Raw genomic sequence first — 22500 nt, 5'->3', positions numbered from 1 at the left:
GATGAATCTGCTGCGCTGAAGATGATTCAGAGTCATTCTGTTCACACACACATCTTCTAAACCGCTTCTCCTTCTGGGTTGTGGGGGGGTGGTGGGGTGGTGCTGGAGCCTATCCCAGCGGTCATTGGGCAGGACACACCCTGGACAGGTCGCCAGTCCATCACAGGGCAGACAGACAGACACAGGCACACACACCCAGGGGTAGTTTATCCTGTGGCCATGGAAGTGACTGGAACACCTGAATTCAGTGATTTGGATGGGGGAGTGAAAACTATATACATATATATATATATTTACATGCGGCGGCACGGTGGCGTGGTGGGTGGCGCTGTCGCCTCACAGCGAGGAGGGCCTGGGTTCGATTCCCCGGCCGTCCTCTCTGTGTGGAGTCTGCATGTTCTCCCCGTGTCTGCGTGGGGTTCCTCTGGGTTCTCCGGTTTCCTCCCACAGTCCAAAGACATGCAGTCAGGCCAACTGGACGTGCTAAACTGCCCCATGGGTGAATGTGTGTGTCTGTCTGTCTGCCCTGTGATGGACTGGCAACCTGTCCAGGGTGTATCCTGCCTTCCGCCCGATGACCACTGGGACAGGCTCCAGCAGCAATATATATGTGTGTGTGTGTGTGTGTGTGTGTGTGTGTGTGTGTTGTATTCACCCAGTAAATAGACATAGCAAATGATAAATTGATAAATATATATATTATATACGTAGATGCCGTCAGTAACGGCTGCATAAACTGTATGGTGGTGTATGTAATGTGGCTGTAGGTTAAAATATCTAAACCTCTCCATAACACTGTACCGGTCCAAACAGTACCAGAACTAATAGACAGAACAAGAACACCACAAAAAATAGCGCCTTGTTAAGTAAAATGATCTTAAATCTAGTCAATAAATCTAATATTTCTCCTGTTGAGATTGCTGTGAGATTATAAGCTCATTTGTAAGATTATCCTCCTTATTTCTGGACATTTCGTAGTTGTTTTAAAGAATTCCACCAGGTAAAAGTCTCTCACTATATCGGCAGATGATTTCGCTTGTTTTAAGAAACGAGCTTAAAGCCAGAACAATGATCTGCCGCTACAGTCAGATACTTTTACTTCATAAAATGACCTGAAACAAGTGCGAAATGTCTGGAAATAATCGGAATAATCCGATTATAAGTGCGCAACCATCTCAAACGGGCAAATTTCAGATATACTGACTAGATTTAAGACCATTGCATTTGACAGGATACTATTTTTTGCAGTGAAGCAGAAAACACTGAGAAAGCTTCGGCAGTGACAACACTAACGAGGTTCTGTTGCTTATTGGCCACATTGCCCTCAAAGCTCCAGCGCTAAAACCAAAGAGGCAAACTTCAGACACTAAACATGACTTGGCTTATCAACTGCGTTTGGGGGTAAAGGGGGGGGAGGGGGGGCTGTATTAGTCTGATTTCCCACCAAACTCTCTGCAATATTGCCATTTTATACCAATCTGAGCTCGGCCGGTCCTTCGCCGAGGCTCCAAACAGCATTTTTACCAGCTGGTTTGTTCTTATCATACTAAAAAAACCAATTGGACATGAAGAAGGAAGTCTTACCAGAGCGCAGTACATCTCCGGAGGGTCTCCACAGGTGATGTTGGGGGGGTCCAGGCTTACTCTCAGGTATTTAGTCATGTCGGTGGCCTCAGGCTGGCAGGCCATGTAATGCCAGGCCAGTCTGTCCTCCGTGTAAACCTGCGACTTGCACACGTCGTAGTGCCCCCATGAGGCCGGGTAGTGCTGCATGGCGCAGACCCAGCTCAGCCAGAGACAGCGCACGGCTAACAGCAGCAACAGCTGCATGGCTGAGGACACAGAACTGGACGATATGGGCGATAAGCAGGGAGGATTGAGTGGAGAGCTGGGCTGTGTTAGCTAATGAGGCTTGTTCACTAATTAAGCCAACACGCAGTCTCAGGCCTGGTGAACTTCGCTCATTTGCTCATCATACGCTCCGACTGGGCTGCCTTGCACGTCCGCAAGCCGCCGTTTGAGGAAAATACGTTGCTTCCTGTGAGATTCTGTAAGTGTAGTCCATGTCAGGTCAGCGTTTCCTTCGGGCACTGCATAGTCTGTAGGAAATAAGAGAGGAGAAGAGTGGAGATAAGGCTCGGTTAGCAAAGGAGAGAAGAGGAGTAGAAGTGGGAGAGTTGAGTTTGCCGGAGAAATCTAATTTTCCCAATTTTCCCCCCTCATGCCAGGCATAACTGGTGTCTGCTTCTTTTCCCGGTTTTGCACCGGAAACCAATTTCCATCACGTAGACTGCAGAACCGAACACAATTCAGACCTCTGGCTTCCTGGTTTTAGCATTTTAAAGACAACAACATCTCAGACGGTGTCAGAAAGTCTGTGTGCCGTTATTTAAAGCCCTTCACTGCTAGAGAAACCAGCATGAACCAGCAAAACCAGCGTATGTTGGGTTTTGGATGCTGGTTTCCTGGTCAGCAGCAATGGGAGCTGATATGCTGGTCACCACCAAAACCAACGATGTGCTGTTGTCAGAACAAAACCTTGTATCTCTATTTTTTAATTTGAAAAATGCCTGTTGTCTTTTACATTATGTATAAATTTTATGATGAATGGACCAATAGAAACGGCCCAAAATAACATTGAAAAAATTCTGGTTCCATTGACTTACATTAAAAGTACAGTGTGTTTTTTTTCCTCTCATTTTGGAGATTTTGTTCCGTCAAGAGTGACGTTAGTTATATTATTTTAAATCTAGTCTAAATATGTCATGTTTCTCATTTGTTGTATGGTGGCTGTATATATATATATATACACAAAACCTTGCATCTCCAAAGTGGTGACTTTACAGGAGAGGGAAAAAACATACTTAACTTTTAATGGAAGTCAATGGAACCAGAATTTCTTCAATGTTATTTTGGGCCGTTTCTATTGGTCCATTCATCATACAATTTACACACAATGTAGAAATTAACAGGCATTTTCAAATTATATCAAAAACTGTAAAATGGAGATACGAGGTTTTGTTCCGACAACAGTGACATTATATATCGCCGTTGGAAGAAAACCTTGTATCTCCAAAATAGTGACTTTACAGGAGAAGGAAAATCCTACTTTACTTTTAATGCAAGTCAATGGAACCAGGACGTCTTTCCAAGTCATTTTAGGTCATTTCTTTTGGTCCATTCATATACACACATATGATCATGAACACCTAAAGAACTCCTTGCATGCTTCAGTGGTTCTTTGTGGGGTAAAAGAGTTCTTCAGATTGATGGAGAATGTGTTGTATATGATTCTATATAGCACCGAAAGGGTTCTGATACAATATCAATTTGGTGCTGTATAGAACCTTATGTGACACATTCTCCATCGATCTGAAGAACCATTTCACCAGGCAAAGTTTTAAGCATGCAAATGCTTCTTTGAGTGTCCATGGTTCTATATAGAACCACTTTCTTTACTAAAGAACCCTTGAAGTATCATCTTTTCAAAGACAGTGTAAAGAAGCATGTTTAAACGCCAAAGACGCCTCGGCCGATTGGCTGCATTTGAGGTGAGAGGAGGAAACTAAAGCCGTCACGTTAGAGCTTTAAGTGCACTGCTGGACGTTTGCAGTTCTAAACGTGTCCCATCACTAGAACCCAAACGTCTACAGACAGACGACACATTAGAACCTCAGAGCTGCTGCTTTCTGAGGACGCGGCGCTGAGGGAGTTTTCTCCTGAAATCCCGATAAGCTGCCGGAGTCTATTTATAGACCACAATATGGTCCAGTCACGCGCTGCATATTTCATAGCCCTTAATGGAATTCCCTCCTGATATTCCCACATCAACATCTTCAGGAATAAAGCTCTGCCTTATCGCCAGAGCATCTTTATTTAATAAACTCCTCACTGTGTACAGATCAGAAGAGGCAGAGAGTCTGAAAACGGCCTCCTCATGCTCAATCATCAATTATCGGTCATCAATTATCAATGATCAATTACCAACGATCAGCACAGGCATCAGAGAGAAGGACGTCTGACAGCAGCTCTGAAAGACAGCGCTGATTAGATCAATGACCTTTTATAGAGGGAGGAAGAAACCTGACAGAGGAGCGGGGAGAGAGAGAGAGAGAGAGAGAGAGAGAGAGAGACAGTGAGAGAAAGAGAGAGACAGAGAGAGAGACAGAGAGCGAGAGAGTGAGTGAGAGAGAGTGTGTGAGAGAGAGAGAGAGAGAGAGAGAGAGAGAGAGAGCGAGAGAGAAAGAGAGAGACAGAGGGTGAGAGTGAGACAGTGAGAGAAAGAGAGAGACAGAGAGAGAGACAGAGAGCGAGAGAGTGAGTGAGAGAGAGTGTGTGAGAGAGAGAGTGAGTGAGAGACAGAGAGCGAGAGAGTGTGAGTGAGAGAGAGTGTGAAAGAGAGTGTGAGAGAAAGAGAGTGTGTGAGAGAGAGAGTGAGAGTGTGTGTGTGTGTGAGAGAGAGTGTGTGAGAGAGAGAGTGAGAGTGTGTGTGAGAGAGAGAGTGTGTGTGTGTGTGTGTGTGTGTGTGTGTGTGTGTGTGTGAGAGAGAGAGAGAGAGAGAGAGAGAGAGAGAGAGAGAGAGAGAGAGAGAGAGAGAGAGAGAGAGAGAGAGAGAGAGAGAGAGAGAGAGAGTGTGTGTGTGTGTGTGTGTGTGTGTGTGTGTGTGTGTGTGTGTGTAAATAGACAGAAGCCTCTAAATGTGCTAATGTCAATCATGAGGACGTCTAACAAGCAGCCCATTAGTGGTGAGCTGTGTGAGCCGCGGGACGTGATTAATGAGTCGTTACTGTTCGGACGACCGTCAGTGGGTTTATTAGAAACGTCAGTGTGAGAACCGAAGAGCAGCGACAGCAGCAGATCAGCAGATACAGTAGAGACAGTCAGAGAGCAGATAAGAGCAGCTCAGTATCACACCAGCTCTGAGCTCCATCACACACACCGTCCAGATAAGGGGTCAGTCTGCTGACGCTCTGCAGCGCCTGCTGCCCGCACCGGCTCGCTCTCTCACTGAACCACTCACTGAACCACTCACTGAACCACTCACTGAACCACTCACTCACTGACTGAACCACTCAGTGAACCACTCACTGACTCACTCACTGACTCACTCACTGACTCACTCACTCAACCACTCACTCAACCACTCACTCACTGACTCACTGAACCACTCACTGAACCACTCACTCACTGACTCACTGAACCACTCACTCACTGAACCACTCACTGTACCACTCACTGAACCACTCAGTGAACCACTCACTGAACCACTCACTGAACCACTCACTGAACCACTCACTGAACCACTCACTGAACCACTCACTGAACCACTCACTGAACCACTCTGTCACTGAACCACTCACTGACTCACTCACTGACCCACTCACTGACCCACTCACTGACCCACTCACTGACCCACTCACTGACCCACTCACCGGCTCACTCACCGACTCACTCACTGACTCACTCACTGACTCACTCACTGACTAACTCACTGACTCACTCACTCACTGACTGGCTCGCTTGCTGTCTCACTGACTCACTCATTAACTCACTCACTGAATCACTCACTCACTGGATCACTCGCGGTCTCACTGACACACTCATTGACTCACTCACTGAATCTCTCACTCATTCACTCACTGACTCACTCATTAACTCACTCACTGAATCACTCACTCATTCATTCACTCACTCACTGGATCACTCGCGGTCTCACTGACACACTCATTGACTCACTCACTGAATCTCTCACTCATTCACTCACTGACTCACTCACTCACTCACTAACACACTCACTCAGTCATTGACTCAATCACTCACCCACTCACTCACTTGCTCGCCTGCCCACTCGCTCACTCACTGACTCACTCACTGACCCACCCACTCATTTATTTATTTATTTACTTATTTCTGTGCCTGTAACTCTGACTCTGAGCTTACCGCTCGCGCTGTATTTCAGCAGATAGTAAAAGTGCTGCGTCATGAGAACGACAGACCTCTGAATCCACACTAACCATCTCTGAGCTCTGAGCTTCTCAGCTTCATCTTCATCAGAGGATCTTCTCCATATGAAGAGCTTCTGTCTAAATACGGATTTGACTGTAGGTGAAGCTCATGCTGAAGCTCTTCTGGCTCAAAGCTGGTTTAAACACCTGAAAGGCTTGAGTGCTGATCAGTGACATCACAACTAGGGGATAAAGTGGGCGTGGCCTTTAGATTTATTCACAAACTGTCACTAATATCAACATAAATATTTACATGTGTGAGAGTGTTTACTCCAAACGGACCTGATCAGGATTTATTATGGTCAGGTTCTGAGAATCCATCAAAGAGATTTGTTTAAAAGACATTCTGAAAAGCACTGACTAGCTTAGCAGAGGAAAAAAACTGAAAACATCCACTTATTTTCTCAAAATATTGACTTATTCTCTCAAAATATTGACTTATTTTCTCAAAATATTGACTTATTCTCTCAAAAATATTGACTTATTTTCTCAAAATATTGACTTATTCTCTCAAAAATATTGACTTATTTTCTCAAAATATTGACTTATTCTCTCAAAATATTGACTTATTCTCTCAAAATATTGCCGTATTTTCTCAAAATATTGACTTATTTGCTCAAAATATTGACTTATTTTCTCAAAATATTGACTTATTCTCTAAAAATATTGACTTATTTTCTCAAAATATTGACTTATTTTCTCAAAATATTGACTTATTCTCTCAAAAATATTGACTTATTTTCTCAAAATAATTATTTATTCTCTCAAAATAATGACTTTCTCCAAAAGTAGACATTTTTTTCAAAATGTTGACTTTTAAATTGTGACTTTTTTTCTCATAATTTTTGACTAATTTATATAATAATCTCGAAACACTTACTTCATTAGCAAAAAAATAAAAAAAAAACATTTCAAAACATTGACCTATTATCTAAAAAAAAATACTTTTCTGAAAATTTTGACTTATTATGCAAAAGTAGACTAATTTTTCCACAATGTTGACTAAATGCCTCAAAATAGTGATGCATGTTCTCTACATTTAGTTTTCTATATTTTGACTTATTTTTTCCATTCCTTTTGTTTTTTTTTACTAAATTTGACTTATTTTCACTTCTTATTCTTCTTACCTTTCTTATTATCTTGACTTATTTTATTTTCAAAATATTTTTTTTTACTTTATATTAATTACTTTCTCAAAATCTTGACTTAGCAAAGTAATGACTCATTTCTCTGAATTCTGACTTATAGTCTTAAAATATCGACTTATTTTTTTAGAATATTGTCATTGTCTCAAGGCGTTTATTTACTATCTCAGAATATTGACTTATTATTTCAAAATCTTATTTCAAAAGACTTATTTTCTGAAAATAATGATTTGTTTCAAAATCTTGACTTTTATTCTTTTTTTTAAGTTTTGACTTGACATCTCAGAATATTTAAATATTATCTGGAAATAATAGCATTTTGTCAAATTTTGATTTATTTTCTCTAAATATTATGGTATATTTTCTCAAAGTAATGACTTACTGTCTCAAAATATTGTGCCAAGACAGTGGAGTGCCTCAAAACCGTGACAAATTTTGAAGTCTTGACTTATTTACTCAAAATTTTGACTTCAAAACAATGAATATGAAACAAAAATCACTTTTGCTGAGTAGCCGTTTCACATTGATTGCAATTCTGCTATTATATGAGTTTTTCTCTGTCATAATAAAAGTCCCTTATGTAGCACGCCACACCACATGACTCTCCGGCCTGTACTATGCTGGAGCAGGTCAGGCTCTTCTTTAGGTCAGGGAATCCAGCAGCAGTAAAATGAGCGTCTTCGCTATATTAAAGTCCATCAATGTTTTACAGCTGTCCCACATGAGGCTCCGGCTGGGCCTTTTCTCCACCACCACTGTGGTTTTTTTAAAGCTTCTGAAACAGCCCCTTGCGTCCACTTGCATTTCGGTCCCCAGGCCACTCAAGCATATCAGGGATGTTTTAGAGTCAGCAGACGGCCCTGAGCTTTATACTGGTGAGAGCCTCTCAGGCTCTGGTACAAACCTTCCATTTACTCACTGACCCTTACTGGGCCACCGCTGAGGACACACCGGAGTGTATTCCAGCTTATTGCTGCTCTGTTCTGGGAAGCACTGTACATTTGGGAGATCATGGATATTATTAAAGCTTGTTTTGGTGGTTCATAGTGAAGAAACACGCAACTCTATTGCTCTCCGATCTGTCTTCTTCTTCTTCTTCTTCTTCTTCTTGACTTTTGACCACTAGCTCATCCTGCAGCTTTCTAGATATCAACACTGTTCCCACTCTGGAATGTTCTGCCTGATCGGGAATGGTTTGCTTGTATACAGCTTTTTGATTGGACGTGCAGTTTTCATACGATCATCATTAAAAACAACAACAACACCCTAGAAACTCATTAGGGTAGTATAGCAACCCAGGCAACCACTTAGGATACCTTGGCAAACACCTGCCAACACCTTAGCAACCATTTAGGATATCCTATCACACATCCATCAACATCCTAGCAACCACCTGGGATACAACAGAAAACACCTAGCAACACCCTTGCAACCAATATGGATACCATAGCAAATACTAGCATCCACACAGGATACCTTAGCAACGCTCTAGAACCATTTAAAAACGTTCTAGCAAATACAGTTGGAACCAGAAGTTTACATTCACTATATAAAAAGACACATATGCATTTTTTCTCACTGTCTGACATGAAATCACAATAAACTTTTCCCGTTTTAGGTCAGTTAGGATTACCAAAATGATTTCTATTTGCTAAATGCCAGAATAATGAGAGAGGGAATTTCTATTACTTTCTTCAAAGTCAAAAGTTTTAATACGCTAAGATTACTATGCCTTTAAACCATTTGGGACAGCCCATATGATGATGTCATGTCTTTGGAAGCTTCTGATGGGTTAATTGGCAGCATCTGAGTTAATTAATACTAATAATTAATTAGACGTATTTTAAGGCACACCTGAAACACACTGCTTCTTTGTGTAACATCATGGGAAAGTCGAAAGAAATCAGCCAAGATATCAGGAAGAGAACTGTGGACAAGTCTGGGTCATCCTTGGGTGCAATTTCCCGATGCCTGAAGGCGCCTCGTTCACCTGTACAGACAATAATACGCAAATACAGACGAGAGGGGAATGTCCAGCCATCAAACCGCTCAGGAAGGAGGCAGGTTCTGTGTCCCAGAGACGAACAGAGATGCTTTGGTCTGAAATGTGCAGATCAACCCAAGAACAAAAGCAAAAAACCTTGTGGAGATGCTGGCTGACGCTGGTCAGCGTGTGTCTTCATCCACAGTGAAGCGAGTACGGTATCGACATGGGCTGAAAGGCCACTCCGCCAGGAAGAAGCCATTATTCCCAAAGAAACATAAAAAAGCCAGATTAATGTCTGCAAATGCAAACAGAGACAAAGTCCTTCATTTCTGGAGACATGTCCTGTGGTCTGACGAAACTAACATTGAACTGTGTGGCCATAATGACCATCGTTACGTTTGGAGGAAAAAGGGGGAAGCTTGCCAGCCTGAGAACACCATCCCAATTGTGGAACACGGGGGTGGCAGCTTCATGTAGTGGGGTTGTTTTGCTGCAGGAGGGACTGGTGCACTTCACAAAATAGATGGCATCATGAGGAAAGAACATTACGTGGAAATACTGAAGCAACATCTCAAGACATCAGCCAGGAGGTTAAAGCTTGGGCGCAAATGGGTCTTCCATGGACAATGACCCGAAGCATACTGCCCAGCTGGTTACAAAGTGGCTTAAGGGTAACAAAGTCAATGTTTTGGAGTGGCCATCACAAAGCCCTGATCTCAGTCCTATTGAAAATGTATGGGCAAAGGTGAAGAGGCATGTGCGAGTAAGGTGGCCGACAAACATGGCTCAGGTACACCAGTTCTGTCAGGAGGAATGGGCCAAAATTCCTGCCAACTACTGTGAGAAGCTTGTGGAAGGATATCCAAAACGTTTGACCCAAGTCATACAGTTTAAGGGCAACAGTACCAAATACTAATGAAATGTATTTAAACTTTTGACATTGAAGAAAGCAATAAAAACTTTCTTTAAAAATTCCCTCTCTCATTATTCTGGCATTTAGCAAATAGAAGTAATTTTGGTAATCCTAACTGACCTAAAACGGGAAAAGTTTATTGTGAAAAATGCTTTTTTTTTGTCTTTTTATATAGTGTATGTAAACCTCTGGTTTCAACTGTACCTATCTACATCCTAGCAACCACCTGGGATACCATAGCATCCACCTATCAACACTCAAGCAAGTGCTTAGCAACACCATAGCAACCATATGGGATACCACAGTACGCCCCTAGCAACACCCTAACCACCAACTGGGATAACGCAGCAAACGCCTATCAACATCCCTGAAACCACCTGGGATACCACAGCATTCACCTAGCAACACCCTAGCAACTGCTTAGCAACACCATAGCAACCGACTGGGATAGCATAGCAAACATCTAGCAAGCTTAAGCTACACAGTCATGCTGCATTTTCCTCAGGAACTTCATTTTTCCAGTTTATATGTGATTTTTAAACATTTTAGCAGAAACACAGTCTTAAAAAAATAGATTTTTAAATTGATTCGAAATTAATTGGCAAGCCAGGCATTAATAACAGATCAGATATTTACACGAGTAAACTGAACAGTTTAGTTTATTAAGAAAATGAAAGAAATTCCCAATTTTCCATTTCACTCATTAACAATCGGGGCCTTTTCCTTTTTTGGGTTTAATTTTATGTTCACAGCTGGAACTTTAGCCTTTTATTTTAGACCAGAAGGATCCAAAAGCGCAAGCTTCAGTTATTATACAACTGCTAATTTGAATTTTCCATTCCACCTTAAATGGGTCAGCTGCATATCTAAATGTAATAGCTGCATCATTTAAGGTGGAATGGAAAATTCAAATAAGCAGTTTTGGCCTCGTAGTTCCTGAGCTGAGAGATGCTTGATGTTCTAAGAAGTTCCACTGAGGTTCTCTAAGCTGCACAGCACTGCTGTAGCTTTCTGAGCTGATGCCTTTTCTACTGAAGATGGTAAAGGTACTCTCACTCCTTACTCTCTGTTTATTCACTCCTTACACTCCGTTTATTCACTCCTTACTCTCTGTTTATTCACTCCTTACTCTCTGTTTATTCACTCCTAACACTCCGTTTATTCACTCCTTACTCTCTGTTTATTCACTCCTTACTCTCTGTTTATTCACTCCTTACACTCCGTTTATTCACTCCTTACACTCCGTTTATTCACTCCTTACTCTCCGTTTATTCACTAGTTACTCTCTGTTTATTCACTAATTATTCTCTGTTTATTCACTCCTTACTCTCTGTTTATTCACTCCTTACACTCGGTTTATTCACTCCTTACTCTCCGTTTATTCACTCCTTACTCTGTTTATTCACTAGTTACTCTCCGTTTATTCACTCCTTACTCTCCATTTATTCACTCCTTACACTCCGTTTATTCACTCCTTACTCTCCGTTTATTCACTCCTTACACTCCGTTTATTCACTCCTTACTCTCTGTTTATTCATTCACTCCTTACTCTCAGTTTATTCACTCCTTAATCTCCGTTTATTCATTCACTCCTTACTCTCAGTTTATTCACTCCTTACTCTGTTTATTCACTCCTTACTCTCTGTTTATTCACTCCTTACTCTCCGTTTATTCACTCCTTACTCTCTGTTTATTCACTCCTTACTCTCTGTTTATTCACTAGTTACTCTCTGTTTATTCACTATCTAATCTGTTTATTAACTCCTTACTCTCTGTTTATTCACTCCTTACTCTCCGTTTATTCACTCCTTACGCTCCGTTTATTCAGTCCTTACTCTCTGTTTATTCACTCCTTACTCTCTGTTTATTCACTAGTTACTCTCCATTTATTCACTATCTAATCTGTTTATTCACTCCTTCCTCTCGGTTTATTCACTCCTTCCTCTCTGTTTATTCACTCCTTACTCTCTGTTTATTCACTCCTTGCTCTCAGGTATATTCTCTATTTCCTCTGTTTATTCACTAGTTACTCTCCGTTTATTCACTCCTTACTCTCCGTTTATTCACTCCTTACTCTCCATTTATTCACTCCTTACTCTCCATTTATTCACTATCTACTCTGTTTATTCATTAATTATTCTCTGTTTATTCACTCCTTACTCTCTGTTTATTCACTAGTTACTCTCCATTTATTCACTATCTACTCTGTTTATTCACTAATTATTCTCTGTTTATTCACTCCTTACTCTCTGTTTATTTACTAGTTACTCTCTGTTTAATCACCATCTACTCCGTTTATTCACTAGTTACTCTCCGTTTATTCACTAGTTACTCTCCGTTTATTCACTATCTAATCTGTTTATTCACTCCTTCCTCTCGGTTTATTCACTCCTTACTCTCCATTTATTCACTAGTTACTCGCCGTTTATTCACAATCTACTCTGTTTATTCACACCTTACTCTCAGTTTATTCACTAATTTCTCTCTGTTTATTCACTAGTTACTCTCCGTTTAATCACTCCTTACTCTGTTTATTTACTCCTTACTCTCTGTTTATTCACTAATTTCTCTCCGTTTATTCACTAGTTACTCTCCATTTATTCACTATCTACTCTGTTTATTAACTCGTTACTCTCCGTTTATTCACTCCTTACTCTCTGTTTATTCACTCCTTACTCTGTTTATTTACTCCTTACTCTCTGTTTATTCACTAATTTCTCTCCGTTTATTCACTAGTTACTCTCCATTTATTCACTATCTACTCTGTTTATTCACTCCTTACTCTCTGTTTATTCACTCGTTACTCTCTGTTTATTCACTCGTTACTCTCCGTTTATTCACTAGTTACTCTCCGTTTATTCACTAGTTACTCTCCGTTTATTCACTAGTTACTCTCCGTTTATTCACTATCTAATCTGTTTATTCACTAATTACTCTGTTTATTCACTCCTTACTCTGTTTATTCACTAGTTACTCTGTTTAATCACTATCTAATCTGTTTATTCACTCCTTACTCTCTGTTTATTCACTCCTTACTCTGTTTATTCACTCCTTACTCTGTTTATTCACTAGTTACTCTCTGTTTAATCACTATCTAATCTGTTTATTCACTCCTTACTCTCTGTTTATTCACTCCTTACTCTGTTTATTCACTAGTTACTCTCCATTTATTCACTAGTTACTCTCCATTTATTCACTAGTTACTCTGTTTATTCACTAATTACTCTCTGTTTATTCACTCCTTACTCTGTTTATTCACTAGTTACTCTCTGTTTAATCACTATCTAATCTGTTTATTCACTCCTTACTCTGTTTATTCACTCCTTACTCTGTTTATTCACTAGTTACTCTCCGTTTATTCACTAGTTACTCTCCATTTATTCACAATCTACTCTGTTTATTCACTAATTATTCTGTTTATTCACTCCTTACTCCATTTCTTCACTAGTTACTCTCCATTTATTCACTATCTAATCTGTCTATTCACTCCTTCCTCTCGGTTTATTCACTCCTTACTCTCTGTTTATTCACTCTTTACTCTCTGTTTGTTCACTCTTTACTCTCAGGTATATTCTCTATTTCCTCTGTTTATTCACTAGTTACTCTCAGGTTTATTCACTAGTTACTCTCCGTTTATTCACTCCTTACTCTCCGTTTATTCACTCCTTACTCTCCATTTATTCACTATCTACTCTGTTTATTCAAAAATTATTCTCTGTTTATTCACTCCTTACTCTGTTTATTCACTAGTTACTCTCCATTTATTCACTAGTTACTCTCCATTTATTCACTAGTTACTCTGTTTATTCACTAATTACTCTCTGTTTATTCACTCCTTACTCTGTTTATTCACTAGTTACTCTCTGTTTAATCACTATCTAATCTGTTTATTCACTCCTTACTCTGTTTATTCACTAGTTACTCTCCGTTTATTCACTAGTTACTCTCCGTTTATTCACAATCTACTCTGTTTATTCACTAATTATTCTGTTTATTCACTCCTTACTCCATTTCTTCACTAGTTACTCTCCATTTATTCACTATCTAATCTGTCTATTCACTCCTTCCTCTCGGTTTATTCACTCCTTACTCTCTGTTTATTCACTCTTTACTCTCTGTTTGTTCACTCTTTACTCTCAGGTATATTCTCTATTTCCTCTGTTTATTCACTAGTTACTCTCAGGTTTATTCACTAGTTACTCTCCGTTTATTCACTCCTTACTCTCCGTTTATTCACTCCTTACTCTCCATTTATTCACTATCTGCTCTGTTTATTCAAAAATTATTCTCTGTTTATTCACTCCTTACTCTCTGTTTATTTACTAGTTACTCTCTGTTTAATCACCCTCTACTCCGTTTATTCACTAGTTACTCTCCGTTTATTCACTAGTTACTCTCAGTTTATTCACTATCTAATCTGTTTATTCACTCCTTCCTCTCGGTTTATTCACTCCTTACTCTCCATTTATTCACTAGTTACTCGCCGTTTATTCACAAACTACTCTGTTTATTCACTAGTTACTCGCCGTTTATTCACAATCTACTCTGTTTATTCACACCTTACTCTCAGTTTATTCACTAATTTCTCTCTGTTTATTCACTAGTTACTCTCCGTTTAATCACTATCTACTCTGTTTATTCACTCGTTACTCTCAGTTTATTCACTAATTATTCTCTGTTTATTAACTCGTTACTCTCCGTTTATTCACTCCTTACTCTCTGTTTATTCACTCCTTACTCTGTTTATTTACTCCTTACTCTCCGTTTATTCACTCCTTACACTCCGTTTATTCACTCCTTACTCTCTGTTTATTCATTCACTCCTTACTCTCAGTTTATTCACTCCTTAATCTCCGTTTATTCATTCACTCCTTACTCTCAGTTTATTCACTCCTTACTCTGTTTATTCACTCCTTACTCTCTGTTTATTCACTCCTTACTCTCCGTTTATTCACTCCTTACTCTCCGTTTATTCAGTCCTTACTCTCTGTTTATTCACTCCTTACTCTCTGTTTATTCACTAGTTACTCTCTGTTTATTCACTCCTTACTCTCTGTTTATTCACTCCTTACTCTCCGTTTATTCACTCATTACTCTCCGTTTATTCACTCCTTACTCTCTGTTTATTCACTAATTATTCTCTGTTTATTCACTCCTTACTCCGTTTATTCACTAGTTACTCTCCATTTATTCACTATCTAATCTGTTTATTCACTCCTTCCTCTCGGTTTATTCACTCCTTCCTCTCTGTTTATTCACTCCTAACTCTCTGTTTATTCACTCCTTACTCTCAGGTATATTCTCTATTTCCTCTGTTTATTCACTAGTTACTCTCCGTTTATTCACTCCTTACTCTCCGTTTATTCACTCCTTACTCTCCATTTATTCACTCCTTACTCTCCATTTATTCACTATCTACTCTGTTTATTCATTAATTATTCTCTGTTTATTTACTCCTTACTCTCTGTTTATTCACTAGTTACTCTCCATTTATTCACTATCTACTCTGTTTATTCACTAATTATTCTCTGTTTATTCACTCCTTACTCTCTGTTTATTTACTAGTTACTCTCTGTTTAATCACCATCTACTCCGTTTATTCACTAGTTACTCTCCGTTTATTCACTAGTTACTCTCCGTTTATTCACTATCTAATCTGTTTATTCACTCCTTCCTCTCGGTTTATTCACTCCTTACTCTCCATTTATTCACTAGTTACTCGCCGTTTATTCACAATCTACTCTGTTTATTCACACCTTACTCTCAGTTTATTCACTAATTTCTCTCTGTTTATTCACTAGTTACTCTCCGTTTAATCACTCCTTACTCTGTTTATTTACTCCTTACTCTCTGTTTATTCACTAATTTCTCTCCGTTTATTCACTAGTTACTCTCCATTTATTCACTATCTACTCTGTTTATTAACTCGTTACTCTCCGTTTATTCACTCCTTACTCTCTGTTTATTCACTCCTTACTCTGTTTATTTACTCCTTACTCTCTGTTTATTCACTAATTTCTCTCCGTTTATTCACTAGTTACTCTCCATTTATTCACTATCTACTCTGTTTATTCACTCCTTACTCTCTGTTTATTCACTCGTTACTCTCCGTTTATTCACTAGTTACTCTCCGTTTATTCACTAGTTACTCTCCGTTTATTCACTAGTTACTCTCCGTTTATTCACTAGTTACTCTCCGTTTATTCACTATCTAATCTGTTTATTCACTAATTACTCTGTTTATTCACTCCTTACTCTGTTTATTCACTAGTTACTCTGTTTAATCACTATCTAATCTGTTTATTCACTCCTTACTCTCTGTTTATTCACTCCTTACTCTGTTTATTCACTCCTTACTCTGTTTATTCACTAGTTACTCTCTGTTTAATCACTATCTAATCTGTTCATTCACTCCTTACTCTCTGTTTATTCACTCCTTACTCTGTTTATTCACTAGTTACTCTCCATTTATTCACTAGTTACTCTCCATTTATTCACTAGTTACTCTGTTTATTCACTAATTACTCTCTGTTTATTCACTCCTTACTCTGTTTATTCACTAGTTACTCTCTGTTTAATCACTATCTAATCTGTTTATTCACTCCTTACTCTGTTTATTCACTCCTTACTCTGTTTATTCACTAGTTACTCTCCGTTTATTCACTAGTTACTCTCCATTTATTCACAATCTACTCTGTTTATTCACAAATTATTCTGTTTATTCACTCCTTACTCCATTTCTTCACTAGTTACTCTCCATTTATTCACTATCTAATCTGTCTATTCACTCCTTCCTCTCGGTTTATTCACTCCTTACTCTCTGTTTATTCACTCTTTACTCTCTGTTTGTTCACTCTTTACTCTCAGGTATATTCTCTATTTCCTCTGTTTATTCACTAGTTACTCTCAGGTTTATTCACTAGTTACTCTCCGTTTATTCACTCCTTACTCTCCATTTATTCACTATCTACTCTGTTTATTCAAAAATTATTCTCTGTTTATTCACTCCTTACTCTGTTTATTCACTAGTTACTCTCCATTTATTCACTAGTTACTCTCCATTTATTCACTAGTTACTCTGTTTATTCACTAATTACTCTCTGTTTATTCACTCCTTACTCTGTTTATTCACTAGTTACTCTCTGTTTAATCACTATCTAATCTGTTTATTCACTCCTTACTCTGTTTATTCACTAGTTACTCTCCGTTTATTCACTCTTTACTCTCTGTTTGTTCACTCTTTACTCTCAGGTATATTCTCTATTTCCTCTGTTTATTCACTAGTTACTCTCAGGTTTATTCACTAGTTACTCTCCGTTTATTCACTCCTTACTCTCCGTTTATTCACTCCTTACTCTCCATTTATTCACTATCTACTCTGTTTATTCAAAAATTATTCTCTGTTTATTCACTCCTTACTCTGTTTATTCACTAGTTACTCTCCATTTATTCACTAGTTACTCTCCATTTATTCACTAGTTACTCTGTTTATTCACTAATTACTCTCTGTTTATTCACTCCTTACTCTGTTTATTCACTAGTTACTCTCTGTTTAATCACTATCTAATCTGTTTATTCACTCCTTACTCTGTTTATTCACTAGTTACTCTCCGTTTATTCACTAGTTACTCTCCATTTATTCACAATCTACTCTGTTTATTCACTAATTATTCTGTTTATTCACTCCTTACTCCATTTCTTCACTAGTTACTCTCCATTTATTCACTATCTAATCTGTCTATTCACTCCTTCCTCTCGGTTTATTCACTCCTTACTCTCTGTTTATTCACTCTTTACTCTCTGTTTGTTCACTCTTTACTCTCAGGTATATTCTCTATTTCCTCTGTTTATTCACTAGTTACTCTCAGGTTTATTCACTAGTTACTCTCCGTTTATTCACTTCTTACTCTCTGTTTATTCACTCCTTACTCTCCATTTATTCACTATCTACTCTGTTTATTCAAAAATTATTCTCTGTTTATTCACTCCTTACTCTCTGTTTATTTACTAGTTACTCTCTGTTTAATCACCCTCTACTCCGTTTATTCACTAGTTACTCTCCGTTTATTCACTAGTTACTCTCAGTTTATTCACTATCTAATCTGTTTATTCACTCCTTCCTCTCGGTTTATTCACTCCTTACTCTCCATTTATTCACTAGTTACTCGCCGTTTATTCACAAACTACTCTGTTTATTCACACCTTACTCTCAGTTTATTCACTAATTTCTCTCTGTTTATTCACTAGTTACTCTCCGTTTAATCACTATCTACTCTGTTTATTCACTCGTTACTCTCAGTTTATTCACTAATTATTCTCTGTTTATTAACTCGTTACTCTCCGTTTATTCACTCCTTACTCTCTGTTTATTCACTCCTTACTCTGTTTATTTACTCCTTACTCTCCGTTTATTCACTAATTTCTCTCCGTTTATTCACTAGTTACTCTCCATTTATTCACTATCTACTCTGTTTATTCACTCCTTACTCTGTTTATTCACTCGTTACTCTCCGTTTATTCACTAGTTACTCTCCGTTTATTCACTAGTTACTCTCCGTTTATTCACTAGTTACTCTCCGTTTATTCACTATCTAATCTGTTTATTCACTAATTACTCTGTTTATTCACTCCTTACTCTGTTTATTCACTAGTTACTCTGTTTAATCACTATCTAATCTGTTTATTCACTCCTTACTCTGTTTATTCACTCCTTACTCTGTTTATTCACTAGTTCCTCTCCATTTATTCACTAGTTACTCTCCGTTTATTCACTAGTTACTCTCCGTTTATTCACTAGTTACTCTCCGTTTATTCACTATCTAATCTGTTTATTCACTAATTACTCTGTTTATTCACTCCTTACTCTGTTTATTCACTAGTTACTCTGTTTAATCACTATCTAATCTGTTTATTCACTCCTTACTCTCTGTTTATTCACTCCTTACTCTGTTTATTCACTAGTTCCTCTCCATTTATTCACTAGTTACTCTCCATTTATTCACTAGTTACTCTGTTTATTCACTAATTACTCTCTGTTTATTCACTCCTTACTCTGTTTATTCACTAGTTACTCTCTGTTTAATCACTATCTAATCTGTTTATTCACTCCTTACTCTGTTTATTCACTCCTTACTCTGTTTATTCACTAGTTACTCTCCGTTTATTCACTAGTTACTCTCCGTTTATTCACTAGTTACTCTCCGTTTATTCACAATCTACTCTGTTTATTCACTAATTATTCTGTTTATTCACTTCTTACTCCATTTCTTCACTAGTTACTCTCCATTTATTCACTATCTAATCTGTCTATTCACTCCTTCCTCTCGGTTTATTCACTCCTTACTCTCTGTTTATTCACTCTTTACTCTCTGTTTGTTCACTCTTTACTCTCAGGTATATTCTCTATTTCCTCTGTTTATTCACTAGTTACTCTCAGGTTTATTCACTAGTTACTCTCCGTTTATTCACTCCTTACTCTCCGTTTATTCACTCCTTACTCTCTGTTTATTTACTAGTTACTCTCTGTTTAATCACCCTCTACTCTGTTTATTCACTAGTTACTCTCCGTTTATTCATTAGTTACTCTCAGTTTATTCACTATCTAATCTGTTTATTCACTCCTTCCTCTCGGTTTATTCACTCCTTACTCTCCATTTATTCACTAGTTTGCTCGCCGTTTATTCACAAACTACTCTGTTTATTCACTAGTTTCTCGCCGTTTATTCACAATCTACTCTGTTTATTCACACCTTACTCTCAGTTTATTCACTAATTTCTCTCTGTTTATTCACTAGTTACTCTCCGTTTAATCACTATCTACTCTGTTTATTCACTCGTTACTCTCAGTTTATTCACTAATTATTCTCTGTTTATTAACTCGTTACTCTCCGTTTATTCACTCCTTACTCTCTGTTTATTCACTCCTTACTCTGTTTATTTACTCCTTACTCTCCGTTTATTCACTAATTTCTCTCCGTTTATTCACTAGTTACTCTCCATTTATTCACTATCTACTCTGTTTATTCACTCCTTACTCTCTGTTTATTCACTCGTTACTCTCCGTTTATTCACTAGTTACTCTCCGTTTATTCACTAGTTACTCTCCGTTTATTCACTAGTTACTCTGTTTAATCACTATCTAATCTGTTTATTCACTCCTTACTCTCTGTTTATTCACTCCTTACTCTGTTTATTCACTCCTTACTCTCTGTTTATTCACTCCTTACTCTGTTTATTCACTAGTTACTCTCCATTTAATCTGTTTATTCACTCCTTACTCTCTGTTTATTCACTCTTTACTCTCTGTTTGTTCACTCCTTACTCTCAGGTATATTCTCTATTTCCTCTGTTTATTCACTAGTTACTCTCAGGTTTATTCACTAGTTACTCTCTGTTTATTCACTAGTTACTCTCCATTTATTCACTAGTTACTCTCCATTTATTCACTAGTTACTCTCCGTTTATTCACTCCTTACTCTCTGTTTATTCACTAGTGACTCTCCATTTATTCACTATCTACTCTGTTTATTCACTAATTATTCTCTATTTATTCACTCCTTACTCTCTGTTTATTCACTAGTTACTCTCTGTTTAATCACCATCTACTCCGTTTATTCACTATCTAATCTGTTTATTCACTCCTTACTCTCTGTTTATTCACTCCTTCCTCTAGGTTTATTCACTCCTTACTCTCTGTTTATTCACTCTTTACTCTCTGTTTGTTCACTCCTTACTCTCAGGTATATTCTCTATTTCCTCTGTTTATTCACTATTTACTCTCTGTTTATTCACTATTTACTCTGTTCATTCACTATTTACTCTCTGTTCATTCACTATTTACTCTGTTTATTCACTATGTACTTTCTGTATATTTACTGTTTACTCTATTTATTCACTATTTACTCTGTTCATTCACTGTTTACTCTGTTTATTCACTATGTACTCTCAGGTTTATTCACTATTTACTTTCTGTATATTCACTGTTTACTCTCTATTTATTCACTATTTACTCTCTGTTTATTCACTATTTACTTTCTGTATATTTACTGTTTACTCTCTATTCATTCTCTATTTACTCTCTGTTTATTCACTATTTACACTCTGTTTATTAAATATTTTCTCTCGGCTTTATTCACTATTTACTCTGTTTATTCACTATTTACTCTCTGTTTATTCACTATTTACTCTCTGTTTATTCACTATTTACTCTGTTTATTCACTATTTACTCTAGGCTTTATTCACTATTTACTCTGTTTATTCACTATTTACTTTCTGTTTATTCACTATTTACTCTCTGTATATTTACTGTTTACTCTCTGGTTATTCACTATTTATTTCATGAACCTTCACTAAGCTGCTGCTGTGCTCACCTGGGACTGTTCTCGCATGTTCCTCTTGTGTGTCCCTCTCTCCCTCTCTCTCTCCCTTTCCCTTGCTCTCTCTCTCTCTCTCTCTTCTCTCTCTCTCTCTCTCTTCTCTCTCTTCTCTCTCTTCTCTCTCTTCTCTCTCTCTCTCTCTCTCTCTCTTCTCTCTCTCTCTCTCTCTCTCTCTCTCTCTCTCTCTCTCTCTCTCTCTCTCCCTCCCTCCCTCCTCCCCTCTGTCTAGCTTTTGAAACACAGCAGCAAATCTACAGCGTGTCTATATTACTATAATATATACAATACAAAACACCATCTATACAATATTTAACACCAAACAGAACATCAGTGTAAATGAATGTAGTGACTGAAGGCTTTTAAAGCAGGGGATGCTGTACATTTGGGACATTATGGAAATTATTAAGGCTTATTTTTCACCCTAATCACAGCAAATCCCCAGTGTTTGAATCCGTCAGGCTTTCTTTGTATCCTAAGGCTTCTTATTCAGTAACTGAGTAAAACGATTGAGTTATTATGGGCTTTTCAGAGTGAGGGGAGGTCTGTGAAGGTTAGCAGGGGTTCAGTTTTAGTGTTGACGTGTGACCTGTATGACTCTGTTCACGTTAATTCAATGCTGCACTGTTTGATTTATGGATAAAACATCATGTTTAGACATTTTCTCAGAAATAAAATGATTTTGAACATCGACTGCACATCCAGGCTTGATGCATAGCACTAAACCCATCGCAAAATTAGCAAACAATATGATTTATTCAACCATCTGTCGAGTTTAATAAAGATCATCGGCTTAATATCACTGCGCTGCGCATTTTCACTGCGGAGTCTGCACATCATTTAAATATGATTAAAACATTACAAAAAAACATCCAATGCCCAGTGGCAGTAAAAAACGATGCCATGGTGGTGTAATATATTTTTTTCATGTGGAAATGATGTACATGTTTGAATAAAGTGGTACTAAGTGGGTCAAAATGCTGCTTATGGATGAACTTTCAACCTTTACGTGTTTGGAGACGAATGTGCTTCAATTTTCTATTGAATAATGAAACCCATTTTGATCATTGGCTCAGT

General features: G+C 38.0%; 1 protein-coding gene across 1 annotated transcript in view; it reads right to left on the bottom strand.

The window, feature by feature from the left end:
- The window catches only part of LOC108413460 (netrin-G1), a 139398-nt gene that overhangs the window by 114868 nt on the left and 2030 nt on the right, over positions 1–22500 (bottom strand). Inside the window, exon 2 of the mRNA XM_037530825.1 lies at positions 1585–2099. Coding sequence (XP_037386722.1) covers positions 1585–1830 — 246 coding nt within the window. The 5' untranslated portion in view covers positions 1831–2099. The remainder of the gene's footprint in view (positions 1–1584; positions 2100–22500) is intronic.

The sequence above is a fragment of the Pygocentrus nattereri genome, chromosome 19, assembly GCF_015220715.1.
Source record: "Pygocentrus nattereri isolate fPygNat1 chromosome 19, fPygNat1.pri, whole genome shotgun sequence".
NCBI lineage: Eukaryota > Metazoa > Chordata > Actinopteri > Characiformes > Serrasalmidae > Pygocentrus > Pygocentrus nattereri.
Note: the sequence above shows the minus strand (reverse complement) of the source record. Positions and strands in the feature narration are given on the sequence as shown.